This window comes from Rhinolophus hipposideros (genome assembly GCF_964194185.1).
Source record: "Rhinolophus hipposideros genome assembly, chromosome: 5".
In the NCBI taxonomy this organism is placed as follows: Eukaryota; Metazoa; Chordata; class Mammalia; order Chiroptera; family Rhinolophidae; genus Rhinolophus; species Rhinolophus hipposideros.
Window position 1 is genome coordinate 55,765,622 of NC_138051.1, and position 18,924 is coordinate 55,784,545.

Below are 18,924 nucleotides of genomic sequence, written 5' to 3' on the forward strand. Positions count from 1 at the left end.
AGAGGAAAATGTGGAAAACAGGACAGAAAACACAAAAGGTCCAGAAGGCCTAGCATCCCAATAATAAAGAGTTCCCAAGAGACGGAAAACAATGAAGAGGAAATAACAATATACTTCAAGATAATTTTTTAAAACCTAAAGCTATGAGTTTTCAAAGTAAAAGCTTCCACCCAAGAATACACCACAATGGATATAATCAGACCCACATCAATTCATATCATTTTCAAATATGAGAACACAAAGGAATAGTAGACTTGTTATAGAATCCAGGAAAGCAAAACAGATTTCCATATAAAGGATCAAAAATTTGAATAGCATTGATTTTCTGAATAACACTGAAAACCAGACGGCAATGACTTCACAATTCTTATGGGAAAATGATTTTCAGTTTAGAATTATATGCCTGGACTATTCATAAAGCTACTGAATTCGCAAGCTACTTAAGGGTGACTATATTTTCAAAGAATACATTTTCTATCTAGCCTCTCTCAAAAGAAACTGATAAATGTAGAAACCCAGTTGACACCACCTTAATAAAGTGATCAAGGTCAAAAACTCTAGTAATAAGATACATAAATATCATGAACCCCGTGATGTAGTGAGGACACATCATTTCTGTAGTATTCTTGTCAAAAATGCATAACCTTAGTTCAATCATGAGGAAAAACACAGAAATATTCAATAAAATAATTGACTAGTACTCATGAAGTGTCCAGGGCATAAAAGACAAGGAAAGAATGAGGAATTGTTACAGAATGTGGGAGACTAAAGAGAAATAACAACTAAATGAAATACAGAATCCTGAATAGGATCCTGCAAAAGAACAAGGACATTGGTGGAACTGATAATATTTCTTATAATAAGGTGTTTAGTTTAATTAATAATATTAAACCATTGTTAATTTCTTGGTTTTGATCATTGTACTGTGGTCATGTAAGACTTCTGTATTAGAGAAGCTGGGTGAAAGATACATGAGAACTTTATTAGTTTTGCAACTTTTCCTTAAGTCTACAACAGGTTCAAAATAATGTACCGAAAAAGAAAGAAACAAAACACAGCAGCAACAGTGATTGCTGCAAACAGATAAATTACCAGAAGCTTCAGGGTTAAGTACAGAAGAAACAAAAATAGCCCTCAACAGAAAAAGCCTTATAACACATCCTGGGAGAATCCATCTCCTAAGGATTCTCCTAAGACAGAGTAGCTACCAAGGAGCCTCATCTGTTCCTTATTTTATCCCAGTAGTTTTCAACCTTTTAAAAAATATTATACTCCCTCATTCCTGATTAATATTAAATCCTCAGAGTTCCCATTCCCCACCAAGTTCTATTAATACTACTTCTAACTTCAAATCAGGGAATGTCCCTCTAGCAGAAAAGTCAGTTATGTTTTTTGCTTTTTTTTAGTGACATGTAATTCACATGTCATAAAGTTCACCTTTTGAAAGTGTAAAATTCAGTGGTTTTTAGTATATTTAGAGTTGTGCAATCACCACTGTCTAATTTTAGAATATTTTCATCTCCCCAAAAACAAACTCTGTGCCCATTAGCAGTCACTCCCCACCTCTCCCTCCCCCAAACCTCTGACTACCAATTAATCTATTTTCTGTTTCTACGTATTTGCATACTCTGAACATTTCCTACCGTGTTTCCCCAAAAATAAGACCGGGTCTTACATTAATTTTTGTTCCAAAAGACACATTAGGTCTTATGTTCAGGGGATGTCATCCTGAAAAATCACGCTAGGGCTTATTTTCCAGTTAGGTCTTATTTTCGGAGAAACACAGTATATATGAAATCACAATACGTGGCCTTCTTTCACTTAGCATAATGTTTACACGGTTCAGTCATGTTGTAGCATGTCAGTACTTTATTCCTTTTTATGGCTGAATAATATTACATTGTATGGATACCATTTTGTTCATCCATTCATTAGTTGACAGACATTTGTTTATTTCCACTTTTTGGCTATCATAAATAATACTGCTATAAACATCCATGTACATGTTTTTGTGTAGACATACGTTTTCAACTCCCATGGGTATAGACCAAGGTATGGATTTGCTGTGTTATGTGGTAACTCTATCTTCAACTGTTTAAAGAATTACCTGTTTCCAAAGCAGCTGCACCATTTTACATTCCCACCAGCAATGTATGAGGGTTCCATTTTCTCTACATCCTTACCAATGCTTGCCATCGTCAGTCTTTTTGACTATAGCCATTTAGTGGGTATGAAGCAGTACAGCATGTGGTTTTGATTTGCATTTCCCCAATGACTAGTGATACAGAAATTTTTTTCATGTGTTTATTGACCATATGTACATCTTCTGCAGCAACAAGTCTACTCAGATTCTTTGCTCATTTTTTAAATTGGTTTTGTTTTTATAAATTGTTGAACTGCAAAAATTCTTTGTGTTCTGGAAACTAGAAGCTTATCAGACATGATTTACAAATGTTTATCCCCTTCTGTGAGTTGTGTTTTCATTTTCTCGATAATGTCCTTTGAAACATAAATGTTTTTAATTTTGATGAAGTCCAATGTACCTCTTTCTTTGGTTGTTTGTGCTTTGGTTGTCATACCTAAGGAAGCAGTGCCTATCCAAGGTCATAAAAATGACGGATGAGTGGATAAGCAAAATGTGGTATATACATACAACAGAAGATTATCCAGCCTTAAAAAAGAAAGAAATACTGCCATATGCTACACCATGGATGAACCTTGAGGACATTATGCTAAGTGAAACCAGCCAGTCACAAAAAGACAAACAGTGCATGATTCCAGTTATATGACATCGTTAAGAATGTCAAAAATCATAGAGACAAAACATAGAATGGTAGATGCCAGGGTCTGGAGGAAGAGGAGAATGGGGAATTATTGTTTAATCGATATAGAAGTTAAATTTTTATAAAATGAAAAGAGTAATGGAGATGGATGGTGCTGATGGTTGTACAATATCATGAATGTATTTAATACCGCTGAACTATACACTTAAAAATCGATAAGATGGTAAATTTTATGTTATACATATTTTACTATATTAAAAAATAAAACTGAGTCCTTGTGCTCAGAATTCATCTTTTGGTGGAGATGGTGGAATTCATCTTTTGGTGTCTTTACAGGCACGTTTGTAAATAGACAACTACAATACAAAGGGATATGATGAGAACACATACGAGAAACCTACCCTGTCAGGAGAGCAAGGAATGAAAGAGTTCTCAGAGACGATGTCTGACCTTTCACTTAAAGGATGGTTAACCAAAAACATTTATTCCCACCACAAAAATAGGAATAGGGGAAAGAACATCCAATTAAAGTTTTTCAATATAGAGTTGAATTTATGAGCTACAACCTCAGGGAAAGATGTGGCTTGAGATAAAGATTCAAGAGTCCTATACTCTTACCTCTTGGATTTCATCTGGGACAGTTGAGTCCATCAGTCTGAAGAGCAAATTTCGAAGTGGACCTGCCTGTCTCCCAAGAATGCTGGTAGCTACTCCTCCCGCAAGTGCAAGAGCAAGATGATTTGAGAGGAGCTTCAGGCACAGCTTGAGGAAATTGTGGTGTTCCCTGAAACCAAATAATCTGCTGTTAACTTCTGGAACAAAAAAGAGCACGTGCTTTCCAATTTGGGTAACATTTTTCTTCTCTCTTTAAAAATTCTGTCAAATTATAACCAACAGTAATTTTTAAAACGTGATTGGTTGAAATGATGGATAACTCTCCCAAAAGATTATCATCAACAAGGACCTAAGTTTAGCTCTCTTTTAGATTATAAAGAAGTTTCATATAACTGAGGGGAAAATCAAACAAGAAAATAAATAAGTCAAAACTCAGAATGAGCAATGAACAGACATGCATGCACATACCCACAAACGTACATACATGTAACATACCTTGATGAAGGGAAAGGGAGTGGGGGGACCTCACTGTTTATTTTCTCACAGTATCTCTCAAGAAAAGAGCGCAGGTGAGAGAAGGTACTCTCTTCAAGATCTACGCAGTAAGGTCGGTGCCATGCGACCACTTGTCTAGATGAAAGCATGAGAAAATCATGACACATCCTTACCGTGAACTTTTCACATGTGATCAAAAACAAAAACTAAACCGTTACTAAAGCTGAAAGATTTCAAGAAGATACACAGAAGACCTTCCTGATTACGAAGGTGATAGAATCCTTCATTTTAGCAACTGAGGAAGACAAGAATTTGCCATCCCTAGAGTTCTTCAAAAGAAAAACATGTAACGACCACCTGAGGTGGAAGGTTTGGATATTCACTCACCTGAAGGCAGAGGGCTCAGCCACGTGATCTATTATAGCCCCTTCTGGTTCTAAGGATCTACAAAATGTATATTTCATATTCAGAAAAATAGCCTGATTCTACAGAGTGATACACTGACATCTATTAAAAGAAAAACTCCTAAAAGATCTTGTGATTTTTTTTAGATCTTGGGAACCAACTACCTACAAACAAAGTAGGAAGTTACAGATTTATTACTAACAGCAAATTGTTTATATTCAATTTATTATATTTTTGGCTTTTTTGGGAGGGTAATTATCTATAAATGATTTTAATTGTTTAGAATGTCATAATAAAGCCCACCTGAATCAAAGGTCTAAAAGGCAAATACAGTTGATCCTTGAACAACGCAGAAGTTAGAGGCACTAACCACCCCCTCCCCAGCGCATGTGAAAATCCACGTATAACTTCTGAATCCCCAAAAACTTAACCACAGTTGTCCGTCAATATCTACAGAGGATTGGGCCCAAGAAACACCCCATACCCAAATCCAGATGCTCATGTTCCTGTATAAAATGGTACAAAAAACGGCATACAATCAGGCCCCCACTTCCAGGTTCCCAACCGCAGATGGAAAATACATCCTGTTTTTGATCTGCACTTAGTTGAATCTGTGCATGTGAAACCTGAAGGTACAGAGGGCAGACTACATATTTATTGAAAAAAATACAAGTGTAAGTGGACTGGCACAGTTCAAACCTGTGTTGTTCAAGGGTCAACTGTATAACACAGTCTAAGTTGTAAATTAGCCCACACGCATCTGAAAATATCTGAAACAACCCCCAAATTCCTCAAAATTCAATCTCCTAATACTGGCTAAAAACCACCTATCTGTTTATCTAAAAAGATCTGATTATCACTTTAGGAAAAGCTAAATTGCTGCTGAAAGTAATTCTTTTATTGAAAAGCATGGCCACCATTTTCCAAAAAACCTACCAGATAAAGGACACTGAGGCAATCAACTGTGTAAATCAATAAAGCCTAGTTCTAATTGTGATTATTTTAACTTCCTCATGATATGCAGACATTTAAATTTCAAAATCAGTACTTAGAGACAGAGAATTCAAAATATTTAGAAGACACTTTAATTAAGAAAATATCTTAAATACAGGGTATAATTCCATGCTTATGAAACATATTTAACCTCAACATTCAAATTGAAAGAAACCGAGATGTCATTTCTATTATTGTAAAAAACCAATGCGAGAAATGTTCAGAAGGGCATTCTATGAACAAAGTACAGTTATTTCTGTTATCGCTGGTGTTTCTGCTGCTATTAAAACACTAGAATTTTTAATATGGGCACTCTTACCTGTCCCTGGGAAGAGCAGTCCATGCCAGACTATGTGACGTTCCAGCTGAGATCTGCTGGATAGCTATGCCATCTAAGCCACTCACTTTCTTTGGTTTAGTAATCGGACCTGTGGAATTTCCTTGGCCACACTGCCCCATTGAATTATTGCCCCAGGCATAAACTTCATTATCTAAAAACAAAACACAAAAACAAAAGCCCAATTTAAATGTTATGTATTTATGGAAAGTGATCATTAATACTATTTCTTTAAAAACAAAGGATTTTACCATGAGAAAGAGCCAAACAATGACTGTCTCCAATAGAAATATCAACTATTCTTGTGGTAGCCAGTTCTTCAATAAGCTTGGGTCTCAAAGCAGTAGCTTCTGAAGAACCACAACCTAGACAAGCTCCACAGCCCCAAGCATAGACCTGAAACAAACAGAAATACAATGCACATAATATCCTGAGGTATTAGGAATAAATACCATAAATAACAGTGTGGTTTGATACTAAATAATAACTTTCTGTTGTTAGAAATATTTATTGTTTTGATTATTTTAAAGATTTTCATAGTGATTTATTTTGCTGTTTTTTAATGTTCATTGGACAGGCAGACAAATAGCTGATCTGTCAAGAAAAATAATTGTTCATAGAAAAAAATGGTATGATCTTCTGAGAGATTCTGCCAAAGCTACTAATTGACTTGCATTGTTATAGTTACCCAATCTTAGCAGTTTGGAAATACTGCTGCTATCTTAAAAATTCTCCTTTACACGTTTCTTACTCTGAAAGTGTCAATAAATATTTCTTGGTCGATTAGACCAAGATGTGATCGTATAAAATAAATTATATAAATCACATAACTGATGTTTATGATTTATTTAAAACTACCTCACCTCATTGTTGTAACAATTTTAATTATCACTCACAAAGAGGGCCATGTGAAGCAATAGTCAAGATAGTTCTTTTCGAACATCTTCATTCTTTCCTAATCAATACGAAAACAACCACTGACTGATTTAAGGTGCTTGAGGGAAAGATGAGGTAAAGAAAAGAGGAATATAAAAGAATTAATGAAGGTCAATTTGGCAACCTAAAATCAAAACAATCAGCACACTGACTGATTTTTTTTTTCTTTCAATAGGTTTTGGTAATATTTTATAGACTCGTATCCTTATGTCATCAAGTTTGGGAAGTTTTTCTGTCTTGGAAAGACTCTTAAAAAGGTTAAACCTCAAAAAAAAGAAAAAAAGTTAAACCTCTTCAGCCAAAAATGAAGAGCAAATACTTGTACCAGTTGCCAGAGAACTTACTTAAAAAAGGTATAGAATACCATACAATTCTAGTACAAGATAGGCATTCATTAGGAGGAGTTAGGAACTAAAGACAAATAAGGTGAAAAAATTTATAATCAATGTCATTGAATATCTCTGAAATCACTCATTAAGTACAATATAGTACCATCACTCAGAAAGACCCACATAGCTAGGGTTTGCTCTTACAGTGTTCCTTTGGCTTGCATTTAGGGACCTTGTTATATAAAAAATATATAATGTATTTTTAAACATTAAGAATCACACTTAATATGGTGGGAAGTTAGCACTGAAGAGGCCTGAGGGCAGAGATGAACTGTGGGGAAAAAAAGCAGCTCTTGATCTTCATTTCATGCTCAGCAAGTATAATGGTAAACAGACCCACATTACCATTTAAAAGTATTTCTCACTTTATTTTTTTCTAAGAATATATACATAGGGTGCCAAAAAAAAATGTTTACACATTTTAAGAAAGAAAAACTGGATTAAAATTGTACTACTCAATATATACCGATAACAAAAGATGAATACAAGTCATGTTTGATTTCTGCAATTATAAGAGGTGCTCAAAGTGGTTACCATCAGGGTCCAGACACTTCTGATTACAGCGAACTACTATTTGAGCAACGCTGACCAAAGTGTCCACTTGTATACATTTTTTTGGCACCTCCAGTATTTGATTTTACAAAACCTAGTGTACTTATGATACAACTATTCCATATAGGAAATAATTTACGTACATGTTCCTTTGGAATTCAATGCAATGAATTTATTGTTATTATTAGTATCTAATAGTTGAACAGTACTTGATAATTTACAGATACTTTCAATTCAAATAATTATCCTTTATGATCATTTGTAAGCAAAGCAGAAATTAATACGCCTCTTATACAAAAGAAGCACGATGCTCAAGGGAGGTCTGTGATTTGCCTGCGGGTACACATGAAACAAGTGAGCATCTTCTGGCTTCAATTCATAGATTATTAGCACAAAACCCATAGTAAGAAAGAAAGACGTAAAAGAGAAGTTTTAAGTTTTAAGGCAGCAACCAGCATTGTAACCAGACTACCGTGTTTCCCCGAAAAGAAGACCTAACAGGAAAATAAACCCTAGCATGATTTTTTCAGGAGGACATCCCCCGAACATAAACCCTAATGCGTCTTTTGGAGCAAAAATTAATATAAGACTTGGTCTTATTTTGGGGGAAAATGGTAATACAATGAAATACAAGGTGATGAATAGTTTGAGTTAGATATTTTAGGACACAAGGCATTCTGGTCTCTCAAAAATACTAAATTAAATGTAATTTCAGCTTTGCTGCTCATCTGCCTTGTGGATAAGTCAGAAAACATTTTTATACCACAGCCTGGCACACAATGTATTCCTGTATGTGAGAGAATGGGCAGTCAGTTCACTTTTTCACTGAGGGATTTAAGGGTGAAATTACTATCAGCCTATCACCATACCCAGACCCTCTCTATAACCAATAAACAGAGGGAAATAAAAATATGTACGCAAAAGTTTATAAAGGGATTGTAAAATTCTGACCATCCTAAGCCTGACTAACCTTCTCAGGAACCCTCTCAGATTATTTTCCATATGGAAATGTTCACCCTCTTTTGATCACTTTCTTGCCTTCTTAGTTCATATCACTGGTTCCAGCAAGATCTAATCTCGCTTTCTCCCACTATCCATGGTTTATAGGAAAACGTTTAAGGGGTGCTAAGTACTAAAAGGTTTTATAAAACTATCTTAATACAAAAAACAGGGGACTGAGGGTACATTTATCTGGGTCACACAGGCCAGGTCAGAAAACCTGGTTTTCTCAAATGCTCTAGTTCTTCAAACAGGAGAAAACATTTCATTTCAGTAGACAGCATTTAACTTTAAAATTTAAATACAATTATTACTTTTTAGTCACCCCTTCCTCGGAAATACTTCAATAAGCCTTTTATGCTCCTCCCTTAGTCCTACCTGCCCTGTTGATGTCAAAGCAAGTGAAGACTGGCTCCCAGCACAAACTTTGCGAATGAACATTCCTTGTAAAGCTTCAATAACTTTAGGTTTGTACACTCTGTTGGTATCGCCATGGCCAAGTTTGCCTATAAATACAAACATACTCAAGTTAAACAATTTACTTGTTTTAAACAATCTCTATTCTTTTTCTAAGTATTTAAGTTGACAAATAATGCTAATCTTTCTGTCACTAACCTGACAGCTATGGAAAGCTCTAAGTTTCCAACAGCAGAGGATTTAACAAATGAATGTTTTTGTTTGCAAGAAATAACCAACAACTAATATCCTCTGAATATTAATTCAAGCAAGTAAAACCACTTTACAGGAGATACGGAAAACTAATTTTCTGTCTTTCCTTTAATGGTCATATTTCTAATACAAAATTTGCTGATAAAATAAACATCTTATATTAGAGTACATGTGAATATAACTTTTTATTTTTTTAAAAGACTTAATAATTCATGAAATAAAACACTTGGTAAATCACTAAAGAAGCAAAACAAATGGCCAACAACACATAAATTCAACCTTACTAAGAATCAAGGAAATACAAATTAAATGATACCATTTTTACTATTAAAATTATTTTTTAATTATCTTCATTTTAATACTCAGTGTTGAGGGCTATGGGGAAGTGAGCAATCTCACATTGTTGGTACCACGTAAAGTGGATAAAACAACATTCATCATGTTGTTTTTAATACTGAAAAAAACTCGAAACCCTAAATACAGTTAGATACTCAACAATAAACTCGTTTTAAGTTGGGCTACAATCACATGAAGGAATATTTTGAGTCATTTAAAGGAAAAATGCAGGGCCATGCTTGTCAACATACAAAGATAATCATAAAATACGGTTAGATAAAAACCTGCAGGCTATAAAATAATATCTATGGTAAATGTGGGTCTGCTTTGTTTTTTATAAAGACATCTGTAGCAAAGTATGTACATTTATCAGGGGTGCCAAAAAAATGTATACAAGTGCACACTTTGGTCATCCAGAAGTGTCTGGTTGCTGATGGTAACCACTTGGAACACCTCTTATAATTGCAGAAGTCAAATGTGACTTGTATTCGTTTTCGGTATATATTGAGTATTACAATTTTAATACAGTTTTCCTTTCTTAAAATGTGTATACATTTTCTGGCACCCTCTGTATTTGTATAAATGCATATATACTTAGATGTCCATCACCAAAGTCTTAACAATGGCTATAGCAATATTTGTAGAAACAGTCCATTTTAATTGTTTCAATTTCTGTCATCTGTATTTGGATTTTTCTACACTAGGCACGTATAACTGAAAAATATTAAAAAAAAAAAAAACCTCAAGAAAAAAAGGCCAAAGCTATCAATAAATAATGTTTACATACCATTGTCTCCTCCTCCAAAAGACCATACGGTTCTCCCATCTTTAGATAAAGCAATAGTATGTGAACTGCCACAAGAAACCTCTCCTACATTGCTAATGTCTTTGACTAATGTTGGAATGTTACGGCTATTACTGTCACCGTGACCTTGGATAGAACACAGACAATAAAAAAGAAATAATGTTGTTAACTCTTTTTCTTTAGTTATTACTTCACAGGTAGAATATACATTACAAGGTAGTAATAGAATTAAGTATTTTTAAGTGCAATTAATTATGAAAACCAGAATCATTTCTAACATCTTATCCAATCTTACTGAGGTACCCAGTCCCTTCAATGAATTATTACTACATTCTATTTATGCTCCTATCACAGCACTTATCTAATAATCTAATAATAAAGTATCTAATAATACTGTCTCGTATCATGCTTGTGTAGACTACCATACCCATACACTTCAGGATCACGTTGGTATCTATCCCCGAAATCCCACAGTGCCTCCTTTAGTACAAACTTAGTAAATACTTGCTAGATTTAATTATACTTTAAATTTCAGCACCAGAATCTAGGTCTTCTCTATATAAACTTATCTTCTTCTTAACTTAAAACTAATGAAATAAATGACAGCCTTTGATCTGTTAATTCTAGTCTCACTGTTTCTCAGTAACCATCATCATTTCTATTTTTCTGTGAGAATAATTTCTATTTAAGAAAATCTTACCTAATCGTCCAAAGTCTCCTTCACCCCATGTGTATAATTCACCATCCTCTGTGACAGCAGCACTATGTCTGTAGCCAGCCGACACACACACAACTACCTGCATTGCACAAAGTGAATTTGATGAACACGAAGATGCTAAAACATATGGTTCGTACTAGATCCTATACAGAGACTTCAGCGATACTCATATTCCCCACTCATCCAGGAATTGTCATGTATAGTTGTGGATGTGCCCAGGACCAAGGTGCCTGGCTAAAGGGTCAAAAACGTGCTGAAATATAGCCCGTGCTCTGTATTTCAGAGCACGTGCTATATGCTCTGTTTGCCAAACCATGAACCCTGGCTTCCACCCAGAGGAGAGGACAACTCTTCTTAATTCATACGAAGGCACTGCAAAGGTTAGCAGGCACAGCCACCCCCACACAAATACATCAATCTAATCATTTGCAAGAATATTATATCACCACTCAAGTCTTTACTCGAAGAGTTGGAAGGGTCTAAACATTCATGGAACAATGAAAAAGTTTTAAAATATAATGTTAACATAAAACCTCTAATCCTTGCCATCAAGAAAAACTCATTACATAATAGAAATAACTCTCAGAAACACATTGACTATTATTACCAAGGCAGAAAGATCTAAGCAGTATATTAACTTGTATCAAACTCCTGACAGTATCTCTTTACCCTCCAGTAACTATACAATTAATTAATAGAATCAGGGGGATAAGGGTATATAGCAACATAATTTGGGGGCCACTCATACCTATCAATGCTGATGAAAATCACTACTGAAGAAAGAAAACACAGAAAAAATAACTACGCTAATAACTCCATGTCTCTTCTATCTCTAGTCTCTTCAATCTCAAAAATTAGAACTCACTAGAAAATTCAAACTTTAGATTCAATTAAAAATACTATGCACTTCATATAGTTCTGAATAATATATTAAGAACTTATGAAATTTTTATCTGTAAATTATTAATTTATTTTTGGTGACATTTTTTCCTTCATGACATTCATACTATTTTTAATTGGCAATGTTTCCATTACAAAATGAAACATTAAAAGGATTATAAGTAAAGAAAGTTAAAAAGAATTGAAATTAAGGAAGAAAGAAAGTGCTAGGAAGGCTAGGAAAATACGAGTTCAAATAATATTCATCTGAAGTTCCGTAGAGCCCATATTCAACATCTTATCAAGAATCCCCTGATGTCATCCAGTGGAATGTACTTTGGGGGTTGATGTCTAAGTTAAAATACTGAACGTTATAATAAAGTAAAATGCATTTGATTAGCCAATCTTGTCAGACAACCTCCCATGAAGGAAAAGTATCCCACTGGTAATTCTGGTATAAAATTAAAATTTAAACTTGAAAAGACTTTTACATAAGAAAACTTTTAAGGAAAAAATGCAATCTTAAAACGGAGAAACCCACATAATTACATACATACGTATAAGTCTAGAAAAATCACTTCTTTAAAGAAAGGTAAAATAGAAATAAGAAGAGGAGAGCTAAATTCAGTTTCTAATGGTGCCAATTATTTGTGCATGACCTTGTGCAAGATACTTAACCATGCTAAGGGATTCAGTGAGGTTTCTGATGAAGTGCTACCTCCTCCAAGAGAACCAACCCTCTGACCTCATCATCTACTGTAACAAACACCTATTCAAGTTAGTATCTATTACAATACTCAGTTTTTTTCTTTACTGTTATTTGAAGTTGCTATATGTTTGTTTATTATTATCTCTATCCCATAGACTAAAGCTCCATGAGAGCAAGGATCTTGTCTGTTCTGTTTACTGCTATGTCCAATGCCTAAAACACTGCCTGGCACTTGGAAGGTGCTAAATAAATATTTGTTGAATGGATGATTCAGTTTCTTTATCTGTAAAACGAGAAAATAACTACTTTAACAAAAAAGTTGTTATAATAATTATATATATGAAAGTGTTTTATAAACCGTAAAGCAGAGCCAAAGAGGTGGGGGGGGGGCAACTTCAGAGAGAACACATCAAAATCTGAAAGATATTGTCAATTATAGCACCAATGCATCTAATTATTGCTAAATCCAAAAAAAAAAAAAAAAAAAAAAAAAGCACGTACCTTTCCCTGCAGAGGGCCCTGAATAAGCTTGGGATATTTCTGTGTTGAACTATTTCCATGTCCTAGTTTTCCATAATCACCATCTCCCCAACTGAAGACTTCTCCTTCTGTTGTAAAAGCTAAAGTGTGACCATCAGATCCTTTAGAAGATGAAACCTTTTTAATGGACCTGTGAGGCTCAAATGTTAATTTTTTTAAAGTAGACTGATTATTAGAATCTCCAAGGCCCAGTCTTCCATAGCTGCCTTTACCACAAGCTCTGACAGAGCCATCCGTAGAAATGACAAAAGTGCAGTATTGTCCAGCTTCAATCTATAAGCACACAAAAAGAATCGTAAATATAAAATGCTTTGGTGAGAATCAAAATATAATATTTAAGGCTGGTTTTACCAAAGAAGCTCAAAGAAAGTCTTTTAATAGCAGAATAGGGCATGAATCTTCATAGAAATTTAAAAGTATATAGAAAATTAAGAAAACTACCAGTGGTCTTTTCATGTTGACTTTACTGTTAGGCTCAAATTAAAGTATATTTTCTCTTTTCATGCCATCTACCTGATCATGGTTCAATGAAACAATAAAGCAAAATGTTTTAGCCTGCTCTTATAATTGGTGATGGGCAACAAATAAAATACATGTTTTCCTATAAATTCCTTAGAGTCCGTTATGGCAAGAACCATATAAAATATATTCTAAACTTATTTGAAAAACTATGTTTTAATAAAAATAATGAAAGTTCTAGCTTGCCCAAAAGGTAGCTAAAAATATTAAAATGTGGTCATAATAAGAAAATGAAATGCCAGCCTGGGAAAGGAAAAATTCCAGTTTTTACTTGTCTTATTTACCATTTGGGTTTAATATAATGGGTAAGTCTGTTGTCATTCATAATTCTTTTTATAAATCCAGATCCCAATTTAACTTTTTGAAACTTGGAAACAGTGCTAGGGAAATGGAGGAGTAAAGATATTTTTTTCTGTTAAAATGGAAAAACTGGCACAGTATGGTATAGAAAAAAACCTAGATAAGAAACAACCAAGCACCATTCATTTTAAAAACTCTTAACGTTATTTAGCAAACCCTGTCATCTACCAATTTTTAAGACATGCAGAGAACTCACAGTCTGAGCATCAGAGAAACTGGGAGCCAGTTTGGGCTGTAAGATTTTCTCCTGTGTGCCTTCCACCAACTGATGGCTGCTGTTGCTGCCCCAAACATAAACCTCACAGGTTTCCGAGACTATGGGAGCGTCACCAGTCTGAATGCTATCTGGGCTAGCACATGTTCTTGAGTAATCAGAAGCCATTCTGCAAACCTATTTAAATTACAAACATATAATAAAGCGTCATTTATAAAGTAGACATTTTTATAAATATTCTCTGAAATTACTGTTGACCTCCCTTCTTCAAAAACTTTCAACTGCTCAAATAACCTAAGAATAACACATCCAACCTTAAACAGAGATGGCTACACTATTTACTACTGTAGAATAAACCACTAAAAGATACTAATAAAGAAGGCAAAAATGGGGAGATAAAGCCACGCAATCAAGCCCTTTTAACTAAAAGTTTTATTATTGCATACAACAGCACTATAGAAAAACAAAGTTAAAAAACAAAGTAGAAAAAAACCACCAATTATAATCCCATTACCTCAATACAATGTTATTTTTTTATATATGGCCTTCCAGAATTTTGCATATATGTGTTCTTTAGCATAGCTACCACAGTGGATATATAAAAGCGATGATACAAGAGTCATGCAAAACTTTCCATATATTTACCTAATCTTCATGATTCTACCAAAAATATCCCATCAAATGTAAAAATCACACTTTATTTAACCACTTTCCTTTGATAGGATATTTAGATTCTTTCTACTTATTTGTAATATAAGCCATTTTTAAGAATATAGCTGTTACTACATTGTTTTTATTACCACCTTAGTAGAGAACCACAGAAATGGGACTACTATATTCAAAAAAAAAAAAAAAGACCACAATCTTGTGATTCTTGGAATACTATACCAAACTGCTCTCCAAAAATAATGCTGCAACATTATATCACCAGCAATGTACAAAGGAGGGCTGTCCTCAAAACAGTAAAGGTCCAAAGCAATTCAACATTCACACCTATATACGTAGATAGTAATAAAAATCATGGCTTATGTACCATTTGCGTTGAATATAATGGTAAAATCTATTGCCATTCACGCTTTTTACAAATCAAGGCTTCTCCCTAACCCCCACTAACCCCACCAAAAGCACAGGCCACCCCAGTTTACCCTAACCAAGGAGTAGATCTATATGTGTACAAGTCTCACTGCATCCATACCAATAACAAGTATTGTTCTTTTAATTCTTTTGCAAACTTAAGTGGGGAAAAAGAGGATGCATTATTTTAACTTCACATTTCCTTATTATGAACAGAACTAAAGTTTTTCCATCTATTTGTTTACCACTAGCTTCTGCCCATTTGTTTATTAGGGCTTAACGGATTTTTTAATTGACTTGCATGAACTCCATACAACAAAGGTGTTAATTCTGACTATAGCTGTTGTCAATATGTTGTCTGCCTTTTAGTGTTTTTTTTTCTGAATCAAACAAAACAATAAAAGAAGACTCTTAAAAAGTCAATATATTGGATTACCAACACATTAAATAGGAGAGGATAGAGCAATTTCAGTCAGAATCTTTAAATAGTATTCAAAACAATGAAATATTTTGTATGTTAGACAAATGTTTTCTGGTGAACATGAGGAGAGTTTTGGGGACATACAAAATATGCATAAGGGAAGACTGCCGGTCCCTAATAAAAGACCTGAAATTTTGCTGGAGACAAATGGAGGATGATGGATCTAAGCAGGCTAGAATTTTTTAATTCAAAAATCTATTACTATAACAGGACAAAAGGAAAATCATAGCTCCCTTCTCCCCCCAAAAAGAGGAGGGGGCAGAAAAAAAATCTACTCACAGGGCTTAGAAATAAGTTTTTTGAAAACAACTAGGGGGTGGGTAAGATTCGGAGAAGATGACAATAGCAGGAGCAATGTAGTTTTGTAAACATTCTCAATCACTACACAGAGCAACTGGAAGGCAAAACTCCAAACCCATGCTCAACATTCAAAACCAAACTAAACAACATGGGAAGCTGCAATAACTCCAAAACTAAGCAGGTACAGACAAACCACCACCAAACACAAAACCTGCATGGTAATGACATCTGTGCAGGTGAAAGCAACAGACTATTGACAGACCTCAGAACAGGAAAAACCCGAAACCACCAGCAGATAGTCACTGGAAAGAACAGTGAACCAATCTAAGAACCGCAGTTGCAACTGGGAAGATCTCTGCCCTCTATGATAACAGGTAAGTAAGTACAAAGGGTCCATGATGAGAAGTTTAAAAGGAGCCAGAGCAGTCTAACTCTTGTGAACTCTTAAGTTGATAAGCCAGGATTCCTTTACAGGATGGAGCACCCACACTGAGAAGAAAGTACTGGGAATGGAATAAAAATTGAGCAGAATACAGATAACAGACAGGAAAGACAAAGAAGGTCAAGATAAAAGTTGGGGAGGGGAACACACTGGGAAACCACCATGGTTTCTTTAATGTTACACAAAAACAATAAAAAGAGGGAGCATATGAAGTTACAAAAGCTATCCTTTCTAAAATCCCATCCCTTTCTAAAAGTTCAGGAAAACGAATTTCGCGTAAAAATAAGCAACAGAAAAGCACTAAGGTCAAATTCCCAATGAAGTTACAATTAGAAAAAAAGGGAAAAGAGGCAGAATAACATGCCTGAAAGCATGCTAGAAGGGAACGGAACAGAGTCAAGTGTAACCTATTTCAAAGCAAGCTAAAGAAAATGATACAAGACACAAAAGAAAAACACAAATCTGAAACAGTCAAAAATGAGGTAACAGAACTCAAGAATCAGAATTAAAAGAGAAAAACTGTTTCAGAAATGAAGACTAAACTAGAATGAATCCAAAAATAAATACACACAGTAGATATCTTAAGAGCAACAAAAGATTAAAAAAAGGAAAAATTTTTAGAAATAGAAAAGAAGAAGATATACAAAGTATTCAAGAAAAAGTGACATACTATAGATAGGCAAAAATCTAACATACAGGTAATAGAGGTCCTTAAAGAAGAGAACCAAATAAAAAGAATAAATACTAAAAACTATAATTTAGGCAAACTTTCCTGAAATAAGAAAGATTTCAAACCACATATTGAAATTCTCACATCTCTGAGAATATCAACCCAGAATGAATAACATCAAGATATATTCTAGTAAAATTAACTGATCTTTAAAGAAAAAAAGATGCTTTGGGCTTCTTGGCAAAACAAGCACATGACTCATATGGGAAAGAAAATCAGATTATATTCAGACTTTGACAGCAAAGGTTTATGCCAGAATAAAATAGAGGAACATACTTAAGATGAGGAAGAAAATGTGAGCCAAAGATTTTACATTCTCAAAACTGACTTCAAGTATAAAGAGCACAGCAATTAACATGTAAGAACTAAGAGAATCTAGTTCCTATGAGTCTTTACTGAGGAATCTACTAGAAAGAGCTGTAAACCACCAAAAAAAATAGGGAGGCATTGACACAGAAACTGAAAGTAAGCATTAAATATGTAGTTATTTGTAGAACTAATACTAAATGAGGATTCAAAGACAGAGTATGTATGCTGTGACTATGTAGATAAAATACAACTATTAAAATATGGAAGAAGCATATGAAAAAATTATTTTCAGTAATCATACTGTGGTGTTTGTCTAATTTTAGGACTGCTGTGTGTGTGTTGTGTGTGTGTAATATGTAATTAACACAAATCAGTAACTATAAGATATTCTAATTCTATCATTCTTGTATCCTTGAGAATTAGCATTCCTAGTTTAGAAGAAAGGAGATATAAATGTAATGCAGAAAAGGTTACGCAAAAATTCTATAGCCCTAAATCTGAAAGTACCAGTATCAACTCCTAAAGTACTTTAGCTTTTAAATAGTGTCTCTCTGTCTGTCTGTCTCTCTCTGCCTCCCTTTCTCTCTCCCCCTAGCTCTGTCCACTATAAAAGCCTAGAAATTATAATACCAACTCAGTAGCAATGAGCATATTTAGTGTCCTGATTGTAGTTCTGAAATACTATTTCCTACTAAAAGAAACCAGGGGCTTTTTGGAGAAATAACTAGTGGATTCCAGGTCTGGGTCAAGAAATGTACAAGATGAATCTGGAACAATTTAATGGATCAGATAGCAAGGAAGCTATCAATGATTATTAGACCCATTTCAAAAGAACTTAGGAACCACACTGAAGAGGCTACTACCCTGAAGGACTATTGGCCAAAGAAGAAACAATATGAGCTTCACTACAGATAATAATTCATTGGATTGAAAGTCAAATAGATTTAAATCTATCAGTTCATAATGATATTTTTCAAAGGAAATCAATTGGTCAAGCTTGGAGGATAACAGGAAACCAATTCATTAAACTGAAACCTAGTAAATAAAAATCAGTGTTAAGAAAAAAAAAGTCCAATGGGGAAAGTGAAGCATTTATTCTGCTTCTTCTATATGAACTGGAGCAGAGTAATCAAATCATCTCTTTATAAAAACATTCTAATTAGTAAATGAAAGAGGAATGATAAAATATCACCATTCTGCACCCAACCACGAATGAATTAATAGATCTAGTCATTAAGCACCAAAGGTTGCTAACACCATGAAGAGACACAACCACATGAAACCTGATGGGGGATCACAATACCACACACAGTCTTGCCAAAGCGATCAAACCGG

The 18,924-nt window shown here is 34.3% G+C and overlaps 1 protein-coding gene across 1 annotated transcript in view; it reads right to left on the reverse strand.

The window, feature by feature from the left end:
* HERC1 (HECT and RLD domain containing E3 ubiquitin protein ligase family member 1) overlaps positions 1-18,924 on the reverse strand; it is a 175,389-nt gene that overhangs the window by 113,638 nt on the left and 42,827 nt on the right. The window contains exons 4-12 of the mRNA XM_081047817.1: positions 14,236-14,430; positions 13,122-13,433; positions 11,015-11,111; positions 10,297-10,440; positions 8,883-9,010; positions 5,880-6,024; positions 5,611-5,782; positions 3,894-4,028; positions 3,402-3,567 (exon numbers count right to left, since the gene is read on the reverse strand). Of these exons, the coding sequence (XP_080903943.1) occupies positions 3,402-3,567; positions 3,894-4,028; positions 5,611-5,782; positions 5,880-6,024; positions 8,883-9,010; positions 10,297-10,440; positions 11,015-11,111; positions 13,122-13,433; positions 14,236-14,430 (1,494 nt within the window). The remainder of the gene's footprint in view (positions 1-3,401; positions 3,568-3,893; positions 4,029-5,610; positions 5,783-5,879; positions 6,025-8,882; positions 9,011-10,296; positions 10,441-11,014; positions 11,112-13,121; positions 13,434-14,235; positions 14,431-18,924) is intronic.